A 25,923-nucleotide genomic window follows, 5' to 3' on the forward strand; every position below is an offset into this window, starting at 1 on the left:
CTCCCACCTTCAATCCCAAGTTCCTTTGTGTTTTGAGACAGAATTTCGTCACCCTCTCCAGGCTATCAGTGTATTCCTAGCAAAGGGAAGGCCGAGTAGGTAGATCTGAATAGATTCAGACCCCAATCTCTGGCTAAAACTAGGGTCTGCAAGACAGGCATGTATAGAACTTTTAACACACACAGTTCGGCTTCCAAGAGAACAGCTGGCAAAAAAAGTGGCAATGGTGCTGAGGAATCCCCAACCAGACACACAAGAAATGATAGCTCAACACTTGCATTTGATGTTTGAGGAAAGGTGGGGAACGGACACGTCTGTGGTACAGTTAAAAGACATTTCCATACCCAAGTGACATAAACCAGTCATGTTAAGTGTTTTACCAGTATTTTTATTAGGATCTTTCAGAAAACTATGCACTTCCAAGCCACTATGTAAATATTCTGGGTGAGATAAGTTCTCACTAATACTCATGTTGAAGCGATGCTCTGGTTCAGTCTGTCATACTTAAGTTGCCACCATGTCTAGCTGTGGCTGATATGGTCCACTCAGCACCCACAGCTTGCAGCCTCATGTTCAGATAGCCAATGCAGTAAAAGCCATCCAACTGGTCGGCAAAATCCCTGAAAATTCATAAAGTTTGTATTTAGGACCATGCAGGAAATCAGCAAACACGAGGATGGGTTATATATGTTTCTAAAATCAGGATATTCTAACCAGGTCGGCATTTCAACTTGCAGACAATGAGTTCATTGTGCTTGTTGACTTTACAGGCCCTAGTGAAGGCCGGCATCTTACTGTAAGACAAAGCCTTCAACCCCTCCCTTCCAGGCTGCCTTTAGTCATGCTTTCTTACACTCAAGCGAGCTAACCACTCACCTCCACCACACGCAGGACAAGGCTGGCTCTCATTAGACAATGAGCTGATTAAGTCGTTTGGGTCACTTCTAGGAATTCCACCTAGAATTCCTGGGTCCTAAGGTTAGCCCAGATCTAGGTGAGGGGATTGAGCCCCAGTACAACCTTCAGAGCTCGCCCTGGAATGTTAAGACAGACAATCAATGAAGTGCAGGGCGAGGACGCGTCATTTAATAGGGCCAGTGCTGGAACAATGGGTCCCATCTCAAGGAAGAGCAGGAATTCAGGTTCCCCAAGTGAGTCAGATTTATAGTTGACATCAAGGTCAGTGTCAGAGACTCTAGTCTGTGAAATCATCATTCTCAATTTAGGGAGACCCGACCCAAAGGCAGCTTCCAGGGAACAATAATCGGAGACAAACACAGGGTGTGGCAGCTAGTCTGTCCTGTTAGGCTTTAGACTGCTGCAGAGCTGTACAAAAATCCAATGGCTCCCTGAGAACTGGAATATAACTGTTAAAGCCAATAATAATAAAGTGGCAGGCAAGTTCCCAGCAAGCACTAGGTGGAGCCAGGACTAAGGCCATCCTGAACTGAGAGCATGGTCTATAACAGTGGCTCTCAACCGGTGTCACCAAGGGACCTTTACACTGGGGATTCTAGACAGGACAGCCTGCTCATCTCAACAGCAAAGATTAGTTATACAGATGCAATGAATAATTCCGAGGTTGGGAACTTCACAACACGAAGAACTGTATTAAAGGTTCCCAGCATCAGGAAGGCCACTTTTGTAGAGCAATCTCTACTGGCACACAAAGTTAAAAGTACAAGAAAATGAAAGGAGGCAGATCTGAGATCAGGACAACCAGGGCCCTGAGCACTGGTCTGGCGTGCATGCCCTTTCCAAGAAGTCAAGAAAGGAGCATGCACGCCAGACCCCTGATGCTTTCTACGGAATTTGTCTTAAATTAGTTTGAGTATTAATTCTAACCTTTCTTCAAGCGTAGGCAGCCAGCGTATGTCCTCAGAACCCTAACAGAAAGCAAGACAATTTTATTAGTTAAGATCTCCAAGCCACGGAAGCTCAAAACCCACGCTACTGCGGATTTTGGGCCCGGGGACGGTCAGCGCGCTGCGGTGATGGCGTCAGCGAGACACTCAGAATCACCAGAAGTCATCATCACTGTCCTCTCCCCGAAGCCAGCCCCTCCTCACACCGCCCACCACTCGCACCATCCGCTTACCATCGTGCTGCCGGGTCCGATGGCGAGGGACAGGAACCTGGAAGAGATCACGGAATGAGCTCGGGCCCGGGAGGCCCCGGCCAGCAGCCCCCACCCGGGCTGGGTCAGTTAGAAGGGGTGGCGTCACGAGGACATCAGAAACTCTAGTCTGTAAGTGTGGGTCATCACACCCAGCCCCACAGCGCAGAAGCCTCCCCACGGGACCCCAGGGTACCTGCTGCACGAGGCCGATGCGAGCCTGGCCCTCTGGAGTCCTCAGACCCCGCACAGATCGGTGCCTACCAGCAGAGGGCAAGCGACCCGCAAGCAGGCTGAGCAGGAGCACAAAGAGACCTATGGCCGCCCGCCTCCGAGATTTATACCCGCGCCGGGCCGGGGTCCTGACGGCCATAGTCGTCTTCTCATATGCCTGACTTGATCGCGCTGACAAATGCGAAGGGACCGAAGAGGAATTATGTTTCTCAGTGTCCTGGTTGAGAATCGTGTTTGTGACGATAATTTGATAAACTACCAAACGAAAGGAAAGGACAAAACAAAACAAAACCAAAACGGAAACAGGCAGTCTAAGTGGCCAAGATTGGGTAAAGACCCTGGATCCTGCAGGTTCGCTCTCTTTTCTCCCACAGGTTTTAAGGACTCTGTACTCTTGTTTGGATCCCGTCTACTCCAGAGGACTCATTTCCTCCACCTGGCAGAAAAATCTGAATTTGTACCTCAGCTTCTGCTCGCCATTAAAAACAAAAAATGTTTAATGAGTGCTCTGCTGCACGTAGGCCAACATGCCGGAAGAGGGCATCACATTTCCTTAACTCAGGACCTCGGCGGGAAAAGCAGCCATCTCGTCAGCCCCTACATTTTTATTTAAAGGGGGAAAAAAGCCACACACACACACACACCTGGTTTATATATAGTCTAAGATGGGTTCGAAACATGCCTAGAATTACAAGCGTGACACACTACCGTGCTGGGACACTTATGTTATTTAAAAAAAAAAAAAAGATTTTGGGGGTGGGTGGCTCAAGACAGGGTTTCTCTGTGTAACCTTGGCTGTCCTGGAACTTGCTCTGTAGACAAAACTAGACTCAAGCTTACAGATATCTACTTACCTCTGCCTGCTGAGTGCTGAGATTAAAGGCATACAACACCACTGGCCAGCTTCTAAGAAATATTTATAAAACTGATTTTATTTGTGTTTATGTGTGTAACAGCAAGCTGTCAACCACCTGGTGCTAGGTGCTGGGAACTGAGCCCAGGTCCTCAGAAAGATCAGCTAAGTGCTCCTGACGGGTGAGCCATTGCTCCAGCTTCCTGTCATTTTTTTGAAGCAGCAATTCTGTACTAACTACAACGGTCAACACTCCTACTTCCTTGTCCTAAATGCTGAAATTACACATGTGAGGTACTATACGCTGCTCTATCTTCATCTTTAAATACATTTTAGCCAGGAAGCGGTGATGCACAACTTTAATCCCAGCACTCCAGAGTCAGGGGCAGATAGATCTCTATGAGTTCGAGACCAGCCAGGGCTATGCAGAGACCATAGCGCCTCAGAATATAACCAATTTTTAAAAAAATCTAAGAATCCTAAAGTAATTATATATTTGATAAGTTTCTCAGTTCCTAGGCCCAAGTTCCACTGGGAGAGTTATAGGAAGAGACTCTTTTCAGTTCCAAATCGTGTGTGCATGTACAGGTCAGAAATGATTTCAATGAAAACAGTGTAAAATGGCTTAGGAATTGACCGCTTCTCTAATGAGGAATTCATGAGCATAACTGCCCTTGGCCTCTATTAAACTATCAGTGAAGACTTCTTTACCCTAGGATAGGTTCTATTTGGACATGCTAGAATCACCTGGGGTTTACACCTTACTCAGCTAATTGACTGGTTCTCCACGGAGCTGGGGATTGACCTGAGGGCCTCCCTCACACACCATTAGCACGCCATCTCCACTGACCTCCCCTCACAGCTCTTGACAGCGACAGACAGCATTACCCCAGGAAAAGGAAGAGCCACGGATAGAGGGAAGCAGCTCCTTCCCCTACATCCTGCCTGCTTTTAAACCTTGGACATGGTAAGTGGTTCGCTATGTCACCAGGCCTATGCCTGGAAAGAGGGATGGGGATTGTGGAGATAACATGGTGAGGTAGCACATGCCCATAATCCCACCATTGGAGAGGCAGATACAGGTGTCAGAGAGCAGTCTGGTCTAAATAATCACTTCCATCCCAGCTAAGGTTACATGGAAAGACTGTCTCTGTCTGTCTGTCTCTCTCTCTCTCATACACACACACACACACACACACAAAACCCCTCCACCCCCCAAGAGAAAAAAAAAACAGACATGGTACCTGGTCACAAACATACAATTTCAGCAGGTTCGGGGGTACGGTCTGGAAATGGTAAGTTCAAAGCCAGGCTGAGCTACAGAGAAAGTGTAAATAGGCCTTGAAACGTAATAAAGAAGCCAGGTTTGGGAAAGCATATGGGTCAGAGGTTGAGGCCAGCCAGGACTACATGGGGAGACGCTGTCTCAGAAAGCAGAGCTGTTAAAAAGGAGGCTCAGAGGCTGGGGATGAAGCTCAATGCTCTAGAGCAGTAATTCTCAAACTTCCTAATGTTGCTATCCTTAAGTTCCTCATGTTGCATGACTCTCCCCCAACTATGAGAAATAATTTGTGTTGCTACTTTATAACTATAATTTTAGCCAGGCAGTAGTGGCACAGGCCTTTAATCCCAGCCCTTGGGAGGCAGAGGAAGACAAATTTCTTAGTTTGTAGGCCAACCTGGTCTATAAGGTGAGTTCTAGGACAGCCAGGGGTATGGAGAAATCCTGTCTTGAAAAACAAAACTAAACTAAAAACACAAACAACCCCTGTCATTTGAAATGTCTTGGGGTCTGAACATAGATCAGGAAACAGGGTTCTGGATTCAGGCCCTGGATTCTCAGGTCAGGGAGAGCTCAGTCCTCAGAGCCCCTCGAGTCCATCTTCCACTGACCCCCAAACTCTAGCACCACCCTACTTTTCCCATGAATGAGCCTGACATTCAAAGAAAATACCTGTACTTTCTGCATAACTGTATTGAAAAGCCACACTTCTACCAAATCCCCTTTCTCGTCTTCACAAAGGGAAAAGAAATCCACATAAACCCAGAATTCATTAGTCCTCCCAACATATGAACCAACAAAACATACTTGTAACGTTTTATTTTGAATATTTAAGCTATAAAAGATTTTTTTGTCTTAGTTTGTAGCGATGCAAAGAAAAAAATGTACACAGGGTGGCAGTGCAGAATGTCTGCAAGAAGGAAACATCTTTAACCTACTTAGATTAAATGCTACGAACAGGCTGGTTATACCACAAAACCTTAATGTGGACAAGCAAATAACTAAAGTTTTAAGTACAAAGGAGCAAAGATTTGTAGTACACAGAACAAAGAAGTTTCTGAGAGACAGTTTGTCTTAGAGATGACCGTCCTGAAAAGAAACTGGGCAACAAGACAATATCTCCCCAGGCCACTGGAACAATGATAAAAAAATCCCAAAATTTCTGTAGACTTTACTTGTCATTAGTTATAAACCAAAATCCCCTGGTACTGTGCCCAGAGTAGCTCAAAACGTTAATTTCGAATATAGAAAAAACATAAGCATACAAAATTTAACAGTCAACCCAATTACCTTATGAAAGGTTGTAACTTAAAACTGAACTCCAGCAGACTGACTAAACTTGACAGTAACTGGTGCACCAGCGGCCATCGGTGCCAAATATCTGTCTCCTAGCCAGCACCTGGAGAGCCGGGAGGGGCCTCTAATCCACCTCCTCGATGGTAGGCCCTGACCCAGAGCCCCCCTTGGGCGCCTGGGCCCCGAAGCCCCCAGCCCCGGGAGCACCCGCACCCTGGTACAGCCCGCTGATGATGGGGCTGCACACCCGCTCCAGCTCCTCCCGCTTGTGCACGAACTCCTCCTTCTCGGCCAGCGTGTTGGAGTCCAGCCAGGAGATGACCTCCTGGCACTTGTCCAGCACCTTCTTCTTGTCAGCCTCGCTGATCTTGCCCTTGAGACCCTCGTCCTCCACGGCGCTCTTCATGTTGAAGGCATAGGACTCGAGCGCGTTCTTGGCAGCCACCCTCTCGCGCTGCACCTCGTCCTCCGCCTTGTAGCGCTCGGCCTCCTGCACCATGCGCTCGATCTCCTCCTTGCTCAGGCGGCCCTTGTCGTTGGTGATGGTGATCTTGTTGGCCTTGCCGGTGCTCTTGTCCGTGGCCGTGACGTTCAGGATGCCGTTGGCGTCGATGTCGAAGGTCACCTCGATCTGGGGCACGCCCCTGGGCGCCGGAGGGATGCCGCTCAGCTCGAAGCGCCCCAGCAGGTTGTTGTCGCGCGTCATGGCCCTCTCGCCCTCGTACACCTGGATCAGCACCCCGGGCTGGTTGTCCGAGTAGGTGGTGAAGGTCTGCGTCTGCTTCGTGGGGATGGTGGAGTTGCGCTTGATGAGCGCCGTCATCACGCCGCCCGCCGTCTCCAGACCCAGCGACAGCGGCGCCACGTCCAGCAGCAGCAGGTCCTGCACGTTCTCAGACTTGTCCCCCATCAGGATGGCCGCCTGCACCGCCGCCCCGTAGGCCACCGCCTCGTCAGGGTTGATGCTCTTGTTCAGGTCGCGCCCGTTGAAGAAGTCCTGCAGCAGCTTCTGCACCTTGGGGATGCGCGTCGAGCCGCCCACCAGCACCAGGTCGTGGATCTGCGCCTTGTCCATCTTGGCGTCGCGCAGGGCCTTCTCCACGGGCTCCAGCGTGCCGCGGAACAGGTCCGAGCACAGCTCCTCGAAGCGCGCCCGCGTGATGGACGTGTAGAAGTCGATGCCCTCGAACAGGGAGTCGATCTCCAGGCTGGCCTGGGTGCTGGACGACAGCGTCCTCTTGGCCCTCTCGCACGCAGTGCGCAGCCGCCGCACCGCGCGCTTGTTCTGGCTGATGTCCTTCTTGTGCTTCCTCTTGAACTCCTCCACGAAGTGGCTCACCAGCCGGTTGTCGAAGTCCTCCCCGCCCAGGTGCGTGTCTCCCGCCGTGGCCTTCACCTCGAAGATGCCGTCGTCGATCGTCAGGATGGACACGTCGAACGTGCCGCCCCCCAGGTCGAAGATGAGCACGTTGCGCTCGCCCTTGCCGGTCCGGTCCAGCCCGTAGGCGATGGCGGCCGCCGTGGGCTCGTTGATGATCCGCAGCACGTTCAGACCCGCGATCACGCCCGCGTCCTTGGTGGCCTGCCGCTGAGAGTCGTTGAAGTAGGCGGGCACCGTGATCACCGCGTTGGTCACCGGGTGGCCCAGGTACGCCTCGGCGATCTCCTTCATCTTCGTCAGCACCATGGACGAGATCTCCTCCGGGAAGAAAGACCGGCTCTCGCCCTTGTAGTTCACCTGCACCTTGGGCTTGTCGCCGTCCTTCACCACCTGGAAGGGCCAGTGCTTCATGTCCGACTGCACCACCGGGTCGCCGAACTTGCGGCCGATGAGCCGCTTCGCGTCGAACACGGTGTTCTGCGGGTTCAGCGCCACCTGGTTCTTGGCGGCGTCTCCGATGAGGCGCTCGGTGTCGGTGAAGGCCACGTAGCTGGGGGTCGTGCGGTTGCCCTGGTCGTTGGCGATGATCTCCACCTTGCCGTGCTGGAACACACCCACGCACGAGTAGGTGGTGCCCAGGTCGATGCCGATCGCCGTGTTCTTGGCCATGGCGCCGCGCTCTGCTTCTGGAAGACTGCGCTCCGCGGCGGGGATGCTCTGGGGAAGGTTGCGCTCCGCGGCGGGGATGCTCTGGGGAAGGCTGGTCTTGTCCGAGGGTCGGGAACGGGCCGCAGGTTCCGCTTCTCTTGTCTTCGCTTCTCTGCGAGTGGAACCAGAGACTGGTTCTGTCTGAGTAGCTGACAGCGTCTGGTGCTCTGCGTGCCGCCCTGCGCCTTTAAGGAGCGTCCTCCGGCTCCGCCCACCCCCTGCCGGGCCAATCAGCGAGCCGGAGGAGGCCTGGGGACCGGAATCTTCCAGCAGTTTCGGGTCTGGTGGAGCTTCCCCGCCTCCCTTGAGTAATCAGTGTCGCGGGTTCCGCCCTTGTCCAGAACTCTCCAGACAGTTCAGGGTTTCGCTGGAGAGGACGGATTCCTTAGGGGGAGGGTTGCCGGAAGTGCTGGTGCTGCTAGTGACACTGTTGCCATGGCGACGCAATGTAGCGGTCTCTTTGGGTGAAGTGATACCGGTCAACTCCTGAAGGTGCTGGGTGGTGAGAGACCTATGGGACTCGGACCAGGGTGGGAGTTTCAGGTGTAGAAACCCTTCCTACAGGATGGCGGAAGCAGAAAGTTTCTCAAGAGAGGCGGGATAATGCTTGGCTAAAAAGTCTGTGATTGGATCCGGCTTGAGTGACAGCGTGGGGGGGGGGGAGGTCGCCTGTGGAATGCTTGCCTGTCCATCCCCTTAACCCGACCCGCTCCATTTTAGGTTTAAATAGGAAAAGAGAAGAGATCTTGCAGTATACTTTATATGCTTTGATGTCTTTACATCACGATTAACGTACAAGTACATCGCCTATGGAGTTCTCAAGGTTTTCAAAAGAAAATCAGCGTGTAAACACTTGGTTCTCTTGTTAGGAGGACCTGTGACCCAAAAAGGGAAAGTGTCCCAGGACAGGGAGAGCAGGGCTTAATCGACCGTGCCAGGCTGCAACCACTCCCTTTGCCTCCGGCTGCAGCCTGACATTAGTAAGAAAAAACTTTCCATAGAGGGAGAGGCCGAAGGACAAGAGTCCAAGGCCAGCCTAGGTTACAGAGGGAGACCCTGTCCCAAAAGATTCAATAAAAATAGCTCCTTGCCAGGCACCGCTCTAGATTTTGCTGTAGTAAGGTCAGGTTAACTGACAGTTCTTTGGTTCTTCTGTCTGTGCCTGCCACCCCTGTCAGTTCACCTCTTTTAGATGGAGAGATGGTGTGTCCTGTCCTCAGATGGCATATCTCCTCACAGTGCAGTTAAAGCAAACTCTTGGGTGAGACCCTGAGCAGAGGTGTTGGGACCCCTCTACTCATTTACCTGGTTAGATTTGTCCTAGACATCACCTTGTCTACCTCCTCCCTTTTAATTGTCATTACATTTAGCTGTCAGTGAAGTCTTTCTTCTTCCCTTCCTCCTTCCCCCTCCTGTGTAGGAATTAAAGACCCCCTAGTTAGATGCCTTGAGAGCTACACTGTGAGGTTACTGGGTATGGTGGCTCACCTCTGTAGTCTTCCTGCTCTGGAGAGGCAGGCAGGAGGATGAAGCCTTTGAGCCTAACTGCCTGAGCTGCGTTAGAGCCTGTCTTCCAAAAAAGAAAAAAAGCACATTAGAGTCTTTGTTTGTTGTTTTTGTTTTGTTTTGTTTTTGTTTTTTGTTTTTTTTGGATTTGGTTTTTTTTGAGACAGGCTTTCTCTGTATAGTCCTGGCTCTCCTGGAACTCACTCTGTAGACCAGGCTGGCCTCAACTCAGAAATCCACCTGCCTCTGCCTCCCAGAGTGCTGGGATTACAGGCGTGCTCCACCACCGCCTGGCTTTTTTTTTTTTTTTTTTTTTTTTTTTAAGCACATTAGAGTCTTAGTTCTGAGGTCTACAAGTCCATGAAAGGGAGAAACTATTAACTGTTTGATTTTTTGTTTAAACTTCTTTCTTTCTTTCTTTCTTTCTTTCTTTCTTTCTTTCTTTCTTTCTTTCTTTCTTTCTTCCTTCCTTCCTTCCTTCCTTCCTTCCTTCCTTTCTTTCTTTCTTTGTTGTTGTTGTTATTGTTGTTAAAATAGGGTCTCATGTAGCCCAGGCTGGCCTTGAATTTACTGTGTATCCAAGGCTGGCCTTAAACTCTTGCTCCTCTACCCTTGACACCCAAGTGCTGGAATTCCAGACACACACAAGCACTACAAGCTACACACACAGGTCCCTGAGTGTGAATTGGAGGAGACAGTTTCTGGAGGGAACCCTGCTCTTAAATACAGCTCCATGCCCCCCTTACTCCCCCACCCCCCACCCCGAGCACACTCGCGCGCATGGGAGCACACACACACACACACACACACACACATACACACACATGCACTCACACATGCACTCACAAATGCACTCACACAAATCCATATCAAAATATCTCTTCTGGGAATCCAAGGGCATTCAGTTGTTTATGCTGATCTCAGCCAGTGTTTGGAAGATGCTGCTTAGTAGATCCTCTGTCTGTGTGGGAAGGGTTGGCCGGCAGCAGCCTGTTCCATAGTTAGACCTGATGAATTCAGTTCTAATGAATCACCACCCTGATCTAGTCAAACTGGTTAAACGTCAAGAAATTTTCCATTACTCCGTGCACCTCTGGCTGGGGAGTCCTCCAGAAATCCATATTAGTTAGCTACCTAGTCACTTCCCTTAAAGGCCTGTTCACCGTGCCTGTGGACACTCTTACCCTGTGAATCAGCAACTCTCAAAACACTCTTTAAAAGAAAATTTGAATCAGGGTGTCATTGTGTAGCACAGGGTATCATCTGGGACTGTGTGCCTGGAAGCTGGTCTTGAACTCAGCCCAACCGTCTTGTCCCACCACACAAGTGCTAGGATTAACAGAAACATCCAAGGAGCCCAGCCCGGCCCATTTCTCCACAAGAAGGTATTTAAACTATTTGAAGGTATTTGTCTGCCCTTAGCCTGGGCACTTCTGAGGCAAAAGCCCAGTAGCAGGTTTAACTGCTGAAGGCTGGAGGGTCTGAAGAAACCCCAAGCTGCTGGGGCTGTAGCTCTTGGGTAGACAGCATGCTTAGCATCCAAGACCTTGGATTTAATTCCCAGCCCCACTTCCCACCCCACTCCTGACACACACACACACACACACACACACACACAAACACCAACGGGACTTTGTTTCATTTGGGAATTAGGCTTTTATTGAGTTCCATATTTGGAAGCAACAGAGTTCAGGATTTTGAAGCTGGGAGGACTGCAGAGGACTTTTAATGGGCGGGGAGCTGGGGGGCGGGGCTGGGGGGACACAACAGGCAGGAGAGGAAGCCAACAACACTCTAAGAGAGAGATGCCTCCTCAGCCAGAGGCTCCAGCACCTCCCCCCCAACTCCCTCCACCACCACCCCACCCACTTTATAGTCCTTCTCTAACAGCCCTGATTTTCTCCTCAGTCCTCTTGTTCTTAAAAGATGATATAATTCTAAGCATACCCAGGGGAAAACAAAAGGAAAGGTGTTGTGATCCCCATCTTTCTCGGTTGTTGTTGCTGCTGGTGTGTGTGTGTGTGTGTGTGAGAGAGAGAGAGAGAGAGAGACAGAGAGAGAGAGAGACAGAGAGAGACAGAGACAGACACAGAGACAGAGACACAGAGACAGAGAGAGTATAGTTCATGGCTCTTCTGCCTCCTCAAATGCAGGTTTAACCGGTACAGCACCACACCATGCTGAGACAGGCATTCTTAAGCAACTTTCAAAGGTTTCAGTGACAGGAGAACTCTGAAGATTTCTGTGACTTGGAAAAACACTCTTGCTTGGTGGAAGACCTGTGTTTGTTTGTGTCTGGAATCTACCCTTTGGTCAAGAGTGGGTTGTTGTGGTTTGGTTTTTACTTTTTAACAATGAAGTACAGGTGTGCTACTAAACCGCCTAAGTTTCTATATGATCATTTCTAAAATAGAATTAAGGATATCTACTTCAGGCAGGTGTGATGGTATGCTCCTGTCATTCTAGAATGGGAGAGGCTGAGCATGGGGATGCTGTGAGACCTTGGCCAACCTGGGCCACTAGAAGAAACCCCGCCTTAAACAGCAAATCCACTGGTGCCAGCTGGGGCTGTAGCTCAGTGGGTGCAGTGCCTGCCTAGTATGCACCACGCCCAGGGTTAAGGCCCTGGCACCACAGAACCAGGTCTGGAATCACACACCTGAAAGAGCATCAATGGGGTAGAGGCAGGGGGATCAGAAGTCTAAGGTTATCCTTGGCTACACAATGAGCTTGTAGCCTGGAATACATAAGACCATGTCCCAGGGAACAAATACCCCCAAACTCAGAGAAGTGTGTGCTCAGGCAGTTTCCCCTTCTTTCATTGGCCGTCCCACACTCACACTGAGGCGCTTACAGAGCTGGGAACCATTCCCAGGCCTATGGGATTACTTTGGCATTAACACAAAAATGATGGTAAAACCAGGGTGGTGGCTTCTATCTGTCACCCCTGCCCTTGAGAGGAAGCAACACAAGAGTTGTCACAAGTCTGAAACAGCCTGGTCTCTATAGCCAGTTCTGGGCCAGCCTGGGCTACATAGTGAGACCCTGCTCCAAAACCAAACCAAACTAGCCGACCATAGCTCTCAGTTGTGCTAGTCTACCAGGAGAAAGGCTTTGGTTTTAGTTTCCTTGTGCCACAAAATAGTAAAATAGTGGCAGAAGACAGGCATCGCTTTAGTATGCAAAGCTGGAGAGGTTTTTTGTTTTTTTTTTTTAAGATTCATTTGATTTATTATATCTAAGTACACTGTAACTTCAGACACCCCAGAAGAGGGCATCAGATCTCATTACAGATGGTTGTGAGCCACCATGTGGTTGCTGAGATTTGAACTCAGGACCTTGGGAAGAACAGTCGGTGCTCTTAACCACTGAGCCATCTCTCCAGCCCCATGGAGAGTTTTTTTTTTAATTAAAAGATTTATTTATTTATTTATGTATATGAGTACACTGTAGCTGTACTCATATACATAAAATAAATTGTTGTGAGCCATTATGTAGTTGCTGAGAATTGAACTCAGGACCTCTGATTGCTCAGGCCCAAAGATTTATTTATTATTATATGTAAGTACACTGTAGCTGTCTTCGGACACAGAAGAAGAGGGCATCGGATCTCATTACAGATGGTTGTGAGTCACCATGTAGTTGCTAGGATTTGAACTCAGGACCTTTGGAAGAGCGGTCGGTGCTCTTAACCACTGAGCCATCTCTCCATCCCAGATTTATTTTTAATAAGGTGTGTGTGTACAGAAGTGCAGGTGCCCACAGAGGAAAAGAAAGGACATTGAATCCCCTGGAATTGGAATGACAGATGGTTGTAAGTTCCAAACCATGGGGCCTGGGAACCAAACACAAATCCTCTGAAAGAGAGAGAAAAAAAAAAATTGCGCTGGAGAGATGGCTCAGTGCTTAAGAGCACCGACCGCTCTTCCAGAGGTCCTGAGTTCAAATCCCAGACACCACAGATGGCTCACAACCGTCTGTCATGGGATCTGATGCCTCCTTCTGGTGTCTGAGGACAGCTGCAGTGTGCTCACAAACATAAAATGATATTTTAAAAAAAGAGTGAGAGCAGCTCCTACCATGAACCCGTCATCTTTCCGGCCCCGAGTTAGAGGTTATTTATTTATTTATTTGCTTGTTTGTTTGTTTTGGTTTTTCCAGACAGGGTTTCTCTGTGTAGATCTGGCCTGGCTGTCCTGGTCTATAGACCAGGCTGGCCTTGAACACAGAGATCCATCTACCTCAGCCTCCCGTCTGTGCCAACAGCACCCGGTTGAGGTGGGGTTTATTAAAAGACATTTTTAAACATAGATTTTGAATGCAAGAGTTAAGACAGAGAGGCATTGGGAATGAAGTGAGAGGCACTGAGATCAGGAGCGTGAGCTTCTCAAAGAAGAATGGCGGACATAAATCATTTTCGTCAATAACATAAACCCCGACAAGCCATGGTCCCTGACCCGCGCACCCGAGAGCAGACACACACGGCTCACACTGCTCCAGAGCTTCCTGGCACTGGGTAAGCTGGCACCAGCCTGTCTGGGACCCACACAGCTTCCCACTATTTCTTAGAACCCCATGAAAGGTCAGGGTGAAGGAGAAGACTGAAAGGCCAGAGCACAGACCTTGTGTCCTCTGCCTCGGAGCCCTTCAGAGCTTTGCCCGGAGCCTGCCTCTCCATCACCGACAGTGTAGACTCGGAGAAGGGCAGCAGAGTGAAGGTCAGGACTCTGTAAGCTTTAAATCCAGGTGGTTTAAGTGACCACCCAGGAATCCCCCTGCCCCGCCCCTAAGCTCCTGCCTGACCAGGCTTCCAGCTTCTCATCTGCCAGAAACCCGGGAAAGGAAGGCAGGCCCCTTCACCCTGGCATGGCTGGCACACAGATCACAGGATCTTGGGATATTAAATTCAGAGCCTGACTAAACTAGCTGTTCCAGGGCAGAGGGGAGAGCCAGGGGAATAGTTTGTTTGTCAAGCAGTGTTCTTGAGAATAATGACAAGGCAGTTCCTTCCTGGCCAAACAATTCCTCCAGGGCAAAGCCAGTGAGAGAGAGAGAGAGATGCAGAACTCTGACAGACTCAAGAGAGGCAGGAAAAGATGGGCCATGTCCCCCCACTCCCTTTTCCCTTGCTGTTTTTAGGGCGGGAGTCTCTCTCTCTCTCTCTCTCTCTCTCTCTCTCTCTCTCTCTCTCTCTCTCTCTCTGTCTCTCTCTCTGGTGATTTTCCAAAACAGGGTTTCCTTTGTGTAGCCCTGGCTATCCTGAGACTTGCTTTGTAAACCGAGAAGTCCACCTGCTTCTGCCTCCCAAGTGCTAGGATTAAAGGCATGCTCTGTCCCCCAGCCCCTGGCCCTTACTGTTTTTTTTTTTTTAATTTTCTTTAAAGTTTTTATTTTGTGTGTATGAGTGCTTTGCATGTGTATCTTTGCACAGCCTGAGTGTCTGGTGCCTGCAGAGGCCCAGTGGTTTTGAGCCACTATTTGGGTTCTGGGAATCGAACTTGGGCCCTCTGTGAAAACAGCCAGTGCAGAGCCATCTCCTCCAGACCCTTCCCTCGCTGTTTAAAATTGCATCTGGTTTTGTTTGCTTGCTTGTTTGTTTGTTAGACAAGGTCTTAATCTGCAAACCATGTGAGTCTTAAACTCCCAGCAATCCTCCTGCCTTGGCCCTGCATGTGCTGGGATCACAGGTCTGTGTCATCTCTGTGGTACTCCTGGATCTTCTTCCTCCTTCTCCTCCTCTCCTTTTCCCTCCACCATCATGGCAGGCAGTGTATCTATGCAGCCCAGACTTCCACTCTACCAGTGCAAGTTCAGGCAAGTACCACACCCAGCTCTGACTCATCAGATGGAAACAATGGAAATTTTTGTGACTTTTACGATACTAAGATAAACAAATTGGGCTGCAGGAGGTTGGAAAGCAGTCCTGAGAAAAGAAAATAGCCAAGCTTCTGGGACAGCTGCCCCTCCCACCCGACCCCAGCTCTACACCCAGATCACTGACTATCAGAGAGAAGGCAGGTGTGTAGAGATTGTAGCTGTCCTGCTATAATGTAACTGCTAATCAAAAAGGGAGGTGAGAGGAGAGGATTCTTTCACTTACATTTCCACATTGTAGCCCATCAGTGAAGGAAGTCAGAACAGGAACTCAGGGGAAGAAACCTGGAGGTAGGAGCTGATACAGCAGCCATGGAGGGTGCTGTTACTGGCTTGCTCAGCCTGCTTTCTTTCTTTCTTTTTTTAAATATTTATTTATTTATTATATGTAAGTACACTGTAGCTGTCTTCAGACACCAGAATAGGGCGTCAGATCTCTTTACGGATGGTTGTGAGCCACCATGTGGATTCTGGGATTTGAACTCATGACCTTTGGAAGAGCAGTCGGTGCTCTTACCGGCTGAGCCATCTCTCCAGCCCCTCAGCCTGCTTTCTTATAGAACTCAGCACCACCAGCCCAGGGATAGTATCATCCACAATGGGCTGTTCCTTCCCCTATCAATCTAATTAAGACAATGCTGTACCACAGGCCCCAGGAAGGACTCACTCTGTTGAGGTTTCCTCCTTTCAGGTGACTCTAGCCTGTGCCAAGCTGCCATAGAGCCATCCAGGGTGGTAAGGATTAATAAAGCCACTACAAAGGCCCCAATACGGTGCCTACTCTGTCACGCCACCTCAGTGTTGAGGTCCTTCTGAGAGTGAGGCACTATATTGTCAGGTGACGCTCCTAAGAGGAGTGTTCACTGGAATACTTAAGACATAGGCAACAAAACCTATGAAGTGGCTCAGCAAGATGACTCAGTAAGGAAAAGTGCTGGCACACAAGCCTGAGTTCCTGAGTTCAATACTCCAGAGCCCTCAATGGAAGAAAACGGACTCCCCCAAAGTTATCCTCTAACCTGTACGTGTACTAATCTCCTAATCTCTGTCTGTCTGTCTGTCTGTCTCTCTCTCTCTCTCTCACACACACACACACACACACGCACACGCACACGCACACGCACACGCACACGCACACATTGTCTTAGTCAGGGTTTCTGTTCCTGCATCAGACATCATGACCAAGAAGAAGCAAGTCGGGGAGGAAAGGGTTTATTCAGCTTATACTTCAACATTGCTGTTCATCACCAAAGGAAGTCAGGACTGGAACTCAAGCACGTCAGGAGGCAGGAGCTGATGCAGAGGCCATGGAGGGATATTACTTCTTGCTTCCTCTGCCTTGCTCAGCTTTCTTTATTTTTATTTTAAAGATTTATTTATTATTACATCAAAGTACACTGTAGCTGTCTTCAGACACACCAGAATAGGGTGTCAGATTTCATTATGGATGGTTGTGAGCCGCCATGTGGTTGCTGGGAATTGAACTCAGGACCTTCGGAAGAGCAGTCAGTGCTCTTAACAGCTGAGCCATCTCTCCAGCCCTCAGCTTGCTTTCTTATAGAACCCAGGACTACCAGTCTGGGGATGGCCCCACCCACAATGGGCCCTCCTCTCTTGATCACTAATTGAGAAAATGCCCCACAGCTGGATCTCATGGAGGCATTTCCTCACCTGAAGCTCCTTTCTCTGTGATAACTGCAGCCTGTGTCAAGTTGACACACAAGCCATCCAGTGCTCATACACACACACATTTTTAAAAACCAAAAGTGTAATTCCTGTTCCAGCCTCCTTCCAGAAATAACTGTTAATTAAGGCATTAGCCCGACAGTTCCATCCTTCCCCATCTGGTGCCAAGGACTGAACCCAGAGCTAGTCGGTGGTGAACACAAAGTTCTCACCACATAGCTACATCTCCAGCACTTAACTTTAAAAGAATTCAGAGGAGGGGCAGTGAAGCGGCCCACATGTGATGTGAGAGAACCCATCTCCAAAAAACTCAGCAAAAAAACAAACAACAAAACAAAAAAAAACAAAAAAAACCCCAAAAAACAAAAAACCAGGAACCTGGGCTTTAAGATGTACAAAACAGTTGCTTACTGTCTGCAAGCTCTAAGTCTGAATCCCAGCACAATAAATGAAGTAAAATAAAATTGCTGGGCTCAGTGGTAGAGCTGGCCTCAAGCCCCGTACCCCACACAAAGCAAAAAACAACCAACCTAACATTTATAAGGTAGGCATGGTGTAGTGATCCATGCTTGTCGTCCAACACTTAGGAGGCTTGAGGCAGTGAGGCTCCCGAATTTAAGCCCAGACTGGACTACATGTTGAGTTCTAAGCCAGCTGGGCCTAGAAGAGGCCTTGTTTCAAGCAGGTTAGAAAGATTAAGTCTGAAATCTTGTATGTAATCTGAATGGGCTGGTGAGGCCTGACTGACAGGTTTAGCTTCAACCTGAACACATCACAAGCAGACCATGAGGGCCAATGGCGTGCGTCAGCAGGAATAGGAGCTTCTGCCCAGCCTTCAGATTTCAGTTTCAGCCCCAGGACCAACCCAGAGCGTGAGAAGACAGAACCTTCCTTTACAGAGTCCTCCGACCACTGAGTGTGTGCCTTGGCATGTGCATGCCCCACACCCACAGTGGTCCCCTGTCCCCTCAGTGTGTGCCTTGGCATGTATGTGCCCCACATAGTGGTCCTTTGTCCTCTCAGTGTGTGCCTTGGCATGGGCGCACTCCACACAGTGGTCCCCTGAATGTATGCCCAAGAATGTTTATGTCTGTCCACAGTGGTCCTATGTCCCCTGAATGTGTGCCCTGACAGAGGCATGCCCCTTAAGAGGTCCCCTGATGCCTGCGTGTGTGCCCTGGCATCTGCATGCACCACAGTGGTCCCCTGATGCCTGCATGTGTGCCCTGGCATGTGCATGCACCACAGTGGTCCCGATGCCTGCACGTGTGCCCTGGCATGTGCATGCACCACAGTGGTTCCCTGATGCCTGCATGTATGCCCTGGCATGTGCATGCACCACAGTGGTCCCCTGATGCCTGCATGTGTGCCCTGGCATGTGCATGCACCACAGTGGTCCCCTGATGCCTGCATGTGTGCCCTGGCATGTGCATGCACCACAGTGGTCCCCTGATGCCTGCGTGTGTGCCCTGGCATGTGCATGCACCACAGTGGTCCCCTGATGCCTGCGTGTGTGCCCTGGCATGTGCATGCACCACAGTGGTCCCAATGCCTGCGTGTGTGCCCTGGCATGTGCATGCACCAATGTGGTCCCCTGATGCCTGCGTGTGTGCCCTGGCATGTGCATGCACCACAGTGGTCCCCTGATCCCTGCACGTGTGCCCTGGCATCTGCATGTACCACAGTGGTCCCCTGATGCCTGCATGTGTGCCCTGGCATCTGCATGCACCACAGTGGTCCCGATGCCTGCACGTGTGCCCTGGCATGTGCATGCACCACAGTGGTCCCCTGATCCCTGCATGTGTGCCCTGGCATGTGCATGCACCACAGTGGTCCCCTGATCCCTGCATGTGTGCCCTGGCATGTGCATGCATCACAGTGGTCCCCTGATGCCTGCATGTGTGCCCTGGCATGTGCGTGCACCACAGTGGTCCCGATGCCTGCACGTGTGCCCTGGCATGTGCATGCACCACAGTGGTCCCCTGATGCCTGCGTGTGTGCCCTGGCATGTGCATGCACCACAGTGGTCCCGATGCCTGCACGTGTGCCCTGGCATGTGCATGCACCACAGTGGTCCCGATGCCTGCACATGTGCCCTGGCATGTGCATGCACCACAGTGGTCCCGATGCCTGCACGTGTGCCTTGGCATGTGCATGCACCACAGTGGTCCCGATGCCTGCATGTGTGCCCTGGCATGTGCATGCACCACAGTGGTCCCGATGCCTGCATGTGTGCCCTGGCATGTGCATGCACCACAGTGGTCCCCTGATGCCTGTGTGTGTGCCCTGGCATCTGCATGCACCACAGTGGTCCCCTGATCCCTGCACGTGTGCCTTGGCATGTGCATGCACCACAGTGGTCCCGATGCCTGCACGTGTGCCTTGGCATGTGCACACCCCCATACATAAATGCAGTAGAACTAGGGTGGTACCCTGTATCTGTGCTGCCAGTCCTCACATTGCAGAGCATCATCCGCAGCCTCCATGATGACTTTATTTCACTGACCCCACCTCTCTTTTCTACAGTAGTGTGCACACAGTGAGCTCCCCACTACCTTTTCTGAAGTCAATTTTATATCACCGGCATCCCCACCACTCTGCCAGGGACCTGCTTCTCTGAACCCCCAGGCTCAAGCCTCCCCCCCACTTCCATGAGAATCTATCCCAGACCCTCTGCACTGAGCTAGACCTCAGCCTGAGGTGGGGTTTTATTTGCTCTGACTGCTTTCAATTTTCTCACACAGGCAGATCACAAATGAATGTCCCTGTGCGCTCCACACCCCGTCTTAAGATAAAATGTCAGTCAGGCTTAGGCAAAACTGTCATACACAGCAACTCCTGACCTCAAAACACAACAGGCACAAGACCTGGCAAGTGATTGTGAGGTTTATTTTCAAATGGCCTGTAAAAATTGACCTGAGTTCAGGATGGTTATGTAAAAGCGTGAACAAATGGTGGTGGTGTTACCTCACCTCCAAGTTCCCAAACCAGGAAACAAGTTCAACAGTTCAACAGCAACGAAAGATTATAAATGCAAGGAGAAGCGGCAGTCCCAACCCTCAGCAATCCACCCCTGGCCTCTGAAGGACCCGACCAAGCATGTCTCAACGGTGTGGCCCAGGGAAAGTCCAAACACAAAAGAACTCAACAGTCACCAGATGTTTTCATAGCATATTTCTGTTTTGTATTTTGATATAGAATCTCTCTACATAGCTTTGACAGTCCTGCAAAACAACATCAGGGGGCAGTGCTGAAGTAAAGGCAGGAATGAATGTGTGTGGACACACACACACACACACACACACACACACACGCGCGCGCGCGCGCGCGCATATGTATATTTATGTATATTTACAAAGACACACTCCCAGTACTAATATACAGGGAATGAAAAGCACATGTGTAAATGAAGACAATTTCCCTAAGGCTACAATTTGACTATAACTTGAAGTTCTCAAGGCCAAATGTCTGTCTCCTAGCCAGCTCCTGGAGAGCCGGGAGGGGCCTCTAATCCACCTCCTCGATGGTGGGCCCTGACCCAGAGCCCCCCTTGGGCGCCTGGGCCCCGAAGCCCCCAGCCCCGGGAGCACCCGCACCCTGGTACAGCCCGCTGATGATGGGGCTGCACACCCGCTCCAGCTCCTCCCGCTTGTGCACGAACTCCTCCTTCTCGGCCAGCGTGTTGGAGTCCAGCCAGGAGATGACCTCCTGGCACTTGTCCAGCACCTTCTTCTTGTCAGCCTCGCTGATCTTGCCCTTGAGACCCTCGTCCTCCACGGCGCTCTTCATGTTGAAGGCATAGGACTCGAGCGCGTTCTTGGCAGCCACCCTCTCGCGCTGCACCTCGTCCTCCGCCTTGTAGCGCTCGGCCTCCTGCACCATGCGCTCGATCTCCTCCTTGCTCAGGCGGCCCTTGTCGTTGGTGATGGTGATCTTGTTGGCCTTGCCGGTGCTCTTGTCCGTGGCCGTGACGTTCAGGATGCCGTTGGCGTCGATGTCGAAGGTCACCTCGATCTGGGGCACGCCCCTGGGCGCCGGAGGGATGCCGCTCAGCTCGAAGCGCCCCAGCAGGTTGTTGTCGCGCGTCATGGCCCTCTCGCCCTCGTACACCTGGATCAGCACCCCGGGCTGGTTGTCCGAGTAGGTGGTGAAGGTCTGTGTCTGCTTCGTGGGGATGGTGGAGTTGCGCTTGATGAGCGCCGTCATCACGCCGCCCGCCGTCTCCAGACCCAGCGACAGCGGCGCCACGTCCAGCAGCAGCAGGTCCTGCACGTTCTCAGACTTGTCCCCCATCAGGATGGCCGCCTGCACCGCCGCCCCGTAGGCCACCGCCTCGTCAGGGTTGATGCTCTTGTTCAGGTCGCGCCCGTTGAAGAAGTCCTGCAGCAGCTTCTGCACCTTGGGGATGCGCGTCGAGCCGCCCACCAGCACCAGGTCGTGGATCTGCGCCTTGTCCATCTTGGCGTCGCGCAGGGCCTTCTCCACGGGCTCCAGCGTGCCGCGGAACAGGTCCGAGCACAGCTCCTCGAAGCGCGCCCGCGTGATGGACGTGTAGAAGTCGATGCCCTCGAACAGGGAGTCGATCTCCAGGCTGGCCTGGGTGCTGGACGACAGCGTCCTCTTGGCCCTCTCGCACGCAGTGCGCAGCCGCCGCACCGCGCGCTTGTTCTGGCTGATGTCCTTCTTGTGCTTCCTCTTGAACTCCTCCACGAAGTGGCTCACCAGCCGGTTGTCGAAGTCCTCCCCGCCCAGGTGCGTGTCTCCCGCCGTGGCCTTCACCTCGAAGATGCCGTCGTCGATCGTCAGGATGGACACGTCGAACGTGCCGCCCCCCAGGTCGAAGATGAGCACGTTGCGCTCGCCCTTGCCGGTCCGGTCCAGCCCGTAGGCGATGGCGGCCGCCGTGGGCTCGTTGATGATCCGCAGCACGTTCAGACCCGCGATCACGCCCGCGTCCTTGGTGGCCTGCCGCTGAGAGTCGTTGAAGTAGGCGGGCACCGTGATCACCGCGTTGGTCACCGGGTGGCCCAGGTACGCCTCGGCGATCTCCTTCATCTTCGTCAGCACCATGGACGAGATCTCCTCCGGGAAGAAAGACCGGCTCTCGCCCTTGTAGTTCACCTGCACCTTGGGCTTGTCGCCGTCCTTCACCACCTGGAAGGGCCAGTGCTTCATGTCCGACTGCACCACCGGGTCGCCGAACTTGCGGCCGATGAGCCGCTTCGCGTCGAACACGGTGTTCTGCGGGTTCAGCGCCACCTGGTTCTTGGCGGCGTCTCCGATGAGGCGCTCGGTGTCGGTGAAGGCCACGTAGCTGGGGGTCGTGCGGTTGCCCTGGTCGTTGGCGATGATCTCCACCTTGCCGTGCTGGAACACACCCACGCACGAGTAGGTGGTGCCCAGGTCGATGCCGATCGCCGTGTTCTTGGCCATGGCGCCGCGCTCTGCTTCTGGAAGACTGCGCTCCGCGGCGGGGATGCTCTGGGGAAGGTTGCGCTCCGCGGCGGGGATGCTCTGGGGAAGGCTGGTCTTGTCCGAGGGTCGGGAACGGGCCGCAGGTTCCGCTTCTCTTGTCTTCGCTTCTCTGCGAGTGGAACCAGAGACTGGTTCTGTCTGAGTAGCTGACAGCGTCTGGTGCTCTGCGTGCCGCCCTGCGCCTTTAAGGAGCGTCCTCCGGCTCCGCCCACCCCCTGCCGGGCCAATCAGCGAGCCGGAGGAGGCCTGGGGACAGGAATCTTCCAGCAGTTTCGGGTCTGGTGGAGCTTCCCCGCCTCCCTTGAGTAATCAGTGTCGCGGGTTCTGCCCTTGTCCAGAACTCTCCAGACAGTTCTGGGGTTCGCTGGAGAGGACGGATTCCTTAGGGGGAGGGTGGCGGGAAGTGCTTGTGCTGCTATTGACATTGTTGCCATGGCTACGCATTACTGAGGCCTGTGTGGAAAGGAAAGGAAAGGTCACCGCCAACTTGGTGTTGTGGACAGTTCGTTGTGACTTGTGGGGGTTCACTGACTTGCCCAGTTCTGATTATGGGGGTCTAGTTAAGGGCTATAACTTCCCCCTCCAAGCTTGGGAGAGCCGGGGAGATGGCTGGGGGCGTGTCCAGTGACGTGATCCTCCTCCAGTCGCGTTACAATGGCAGTGCTGCCTCTGACCTCATGGACTAATTTAGGAACCAGAGGCTCTGTCCCAGAACAGGCTCAAAGTTGCCGGGAGGGGCGGGGTGGGGGGTGGGGGGGTCCCCAGCTGCTCAGTTTGGATGTTCCTGGAGCTCCCCACTCGTAGGGGCTCAGCGACTTCAAATTTTCCAAACTGGATCGAAGGCGTAGAGATTCCAGGTGAGCCGGGAAGGCTCTGATTGGAATGGGACAGAGGCCTGTGCTTCCCAGTTGGCCCTCATTTTATGGGTCCAGAGTTTCCTAGGTTTGATTTACAGACGTGGTCTAGTGGAAGCCACCACCCTTAGACCTCAGCGTCTTTGAGTGTGGTGATTACTATGTGGCTCTCCACACACAGATCCCCTGTTGTTTTAATTCTGGGGTTGGCAACCAAGAAAAAAATGGGACTGGGCGCTTGAGGGACACAAGTGGTTGGAATTAGTGTGAGCTTAAATCAGAGGCAGGCATCTTCAGACCTTTTTGAATATGGTACTGACACTGAAGACAGGAGTTACAGTCCAGAGAGAGCTGAATGCCTGGGATTTCAGCACTCCGGATTTTCAGACAAGGTGGCTGCGGGGATGTGGGCGGGGGCAGGGACAAAGATGGGACTTTGAGCCCTACTTCTCAGAGAAGTTAGAAAAGTGAACTGGAGACGCCTGGAGAGGCTCAAGCCTTCAATCCCAACTATCAGGAATGGAATGTGTCTTCATAGTGAGGCCCTCTTTTTTGTTTAAGCTTGTGGGGCGGGGCAGGGGTCCTAACAGCCATCCTCAGAGTGAGTTAGATTACTCCATCATAGGTTGCTAAGGAAGGCAACCTCGTCTGAAGAAAGGCTAGTGCCTGTCTTTTTAAGGAAATGGTTTGTCTATGTCTGTGTATGTGGGCTTCGTGTCATCCTGTGAAAGTGCCTCCAGAGACTAGAAGAGGCTTCTCATCCCTTGGAACTGGACTAAGGGGCAGTTATGAGCTGCCCGCTGAGGCTGTGGGAACTGAGCTCTGGTTCTCTGGAAGAGCACGAAGCACTTATAACTGCCATCTCTTAGGCCTCTTGGTACACCTTCAGGAGTTCAGAACACAATCTTAGGAGACAGGTAGCCAGGTGTGGTCCACATAGTAAAACATATCATTGTCATAGGAACAGTAGAGTTGCTTTAGGCCCTGTAGGACATGGAGGATGTAGACCCACTTTCCTTCCTCCCCTGGAGTAGCTGAGAGCTGTTGTCTACCATCCATGTAAGTCCTTTGCCATGAAAGCCAGGTCTGGATGTGCGTGTGTGTGAACCTCTGCTAGCAGCAGCATCAGTCACAGTAGCGAAGGAGTGGAAGCAAGCTGGTGTGTCTTGGGAGATGATCATGCAAGGAAAGTGTGGGAGACACGGACATGAAAGTGCTTAGTTTTAGAAGTACCAAAGAAGACAAGCTCATGGGTAAGAATTAAGGACAGTTCCGGTAAGTGAGATAAGGCCAGCTACAAATAGACAAATGCAATATAATTCCAATTGTGTGGGATACCAAGGAGTAGACAATCCCCAGAGACAAACATCCAGCAGACAGTCCACTCACGGTGAAGAAGCCCCGCCATGGTTCGTGTAGGCCGTGCTTCCGCTACTCAGGGGTCTGTGAAGAGAGACTGCCAGCTCCACCCTGGCCTAGAAAATAGGATGAGACCCATTTTGAAAAGAATTCCTAGTATAACGAGTCTCTTTGAAAACGAATAGAGGCAAAGCTCATTATTAACTTGAAGAGTTTAATCACATCTACTGGGGCAAGGTTCAGACCGAATAGGAAGCAAGTTTGGCGAAAGGAAAGAGGTCTGTGGATGCCTCCTGCATCGTGTTGTTTAACCAGCCTGTCTTAATGTGTGACATCTGGTTAGAGAAGAAACACTGCAGAAGCCGTAGATGACCCTGAAACAGACATTTGGGAGACTCGGGAGCTGCCGGAAGGTTTCAGGATCTGGGCTCTGAGACGAGCTCGGTGGAAGTATAATCACGCCGGGGTAATGTTAGCTCGGTGGTACGGCCCTCGCCTAGCATCCTCACGCTGGGGTAATGTTAGCTCGGTGGTACGGCCCTCACCTAGCATCCTCACACTGGGGTAATGTTAGCTCGGTGGTACGGCCCTCGCCTAGCATCCTCACGCTGGGGTAATGTTAGCTCAGTGGTACGGCCCTCTCCTAGCATCCTCACGCTGGGGTAACGTTAGCTCGGTGGTACGGCCCTCGCCTAGCATCCTCACGCTGGGGTAATGTTAGCTCGGTGGTACGGCCCTCGCCTAGCATCCTCACGCTGGGGTAACGTTAGCTCGGTGGTACGGCCCTCGCCTAGCATCCTCACGCTGGGGTAATGTTAGCTCGGTGGTACGGCCCTCACCTAGCATCCTCACGCTGGGGTAATGTTAGCTCAGTGGTACGGCCCTCTCCTAGCATCCTCACGCTGGGGTAATGTTAGCTCGGTGGTACGGCCCTCGCCTAGCATCCTCACGCTGGGGTAATGTTAGCTCAGTGGTACGGCCCTCACCTAGAATCCCCAAAGTCCTAGCTTCTGTCCCCAGCACAAAGAGACAAAACCCAGAACCAATCCCAAAGAATAAAGACAGAAGTGAACAGAGAGGGATTTTGACAATGTTTGATATTTATGAGAGAAGCAAACTCAAAATGTATAAAAACTATTAGCACGAGTCATGGGACACCTGTGAAGTTGGGACGTTGTAGCACCTTTCCCTCGTTGGTTCCCTGTTTGTTACAAAAGAGAAACTGTGGAATTGTAGGGTGTATCAGACAGCTCAGACAGTTAAGAAAAACAGCCTAGTATGGTGATTCATACCCGTGAT

At 51.6% G+C, this 25,923-nt stretch overlaps 2 protein-coding genes and 2 non-coding genes across 4 annotated transcripts; all 4 read right to left on the bottom strand.

Annotated features, from left to right (window-relative positions):
- Positions 1-1,153: 1,153 nt before the first annotated feature.
- On the bottom strand, positions 1,154-1,219 carry LOC127670335 (small nucleolar RNA SNORD52). The gene has a single exon (XR_007974542.1). It is a non-coding gene; the product is annotated as a small nucleolar RNA SNORD52 (small nucleolar RNA).
- A 757-nt stretch (positions 1,220-1,976) lies between these two features.
- LOC127670337 (small nucleolar RNA SNORD48) lies at positions 1,977-2,039 on the bottom strand. The gene has a single exon (XR_007974543.1). It is a non-coding gene; the product is annotated as a small nucleolar RNA SNORD48 (small nucleolar RNA).
- A 3,250-nt stretch (positions 2,040-5,289) lies between these two features.
- Positions 5,290-7,932, bottom strand: LOC127669519 (heat shock 70 kDa protein 1A). Its single transcript, XM_052163546.1, has one exon. It carries the CDS (start codon positions 7,829-7,831, stop codon positions 5,906-5,908), a length of 1,926 nt encoding a protein of 641 aa, XP_052019506.1. The 5' UTR covers positions 7,832-7,932; the 3' UTR covers positions 5,290-5,905.
- Positions 5,290-22,470, bottom strand: Hspa1a (heat shock protein family A (Hsp70) member 1A). The gene is made up of 2 exons (XM_052163547.1): positions 20,453-22,470; positions 5,290-5,914 (listed from the first exon to the last, which is right to left on the bottom strand). The coding sequence occupies exons 1-2, from the start codon at positions 22,367-22,369 to the stop codon at positions 5,906-5,908; spliced, it is 1,926 nt and encodes a 641-aa protein (XP_052019507.1). The 5' UTR covers positions 22,370-22,470; the 3' UTR covers positions 5,290-5,905.
- Between the last annotated feature and the right edge of the window lie 3,453 nt (positions 22,471-25,923).

This window comes from Apodemus sylvaticus, chromosome 19, assembly GCF_947179515.1.
Source record: "Apodemus sylvaticus chromosome 19, mApoSyl1.1, whole genome shotgun sequence".
NCBI classification, from domain to species: Eukaryota; Metazoa; Chordata; class Mammalia; order Rodentia; family Muridae; genus Apodemus; species Apodemus sylvaticus.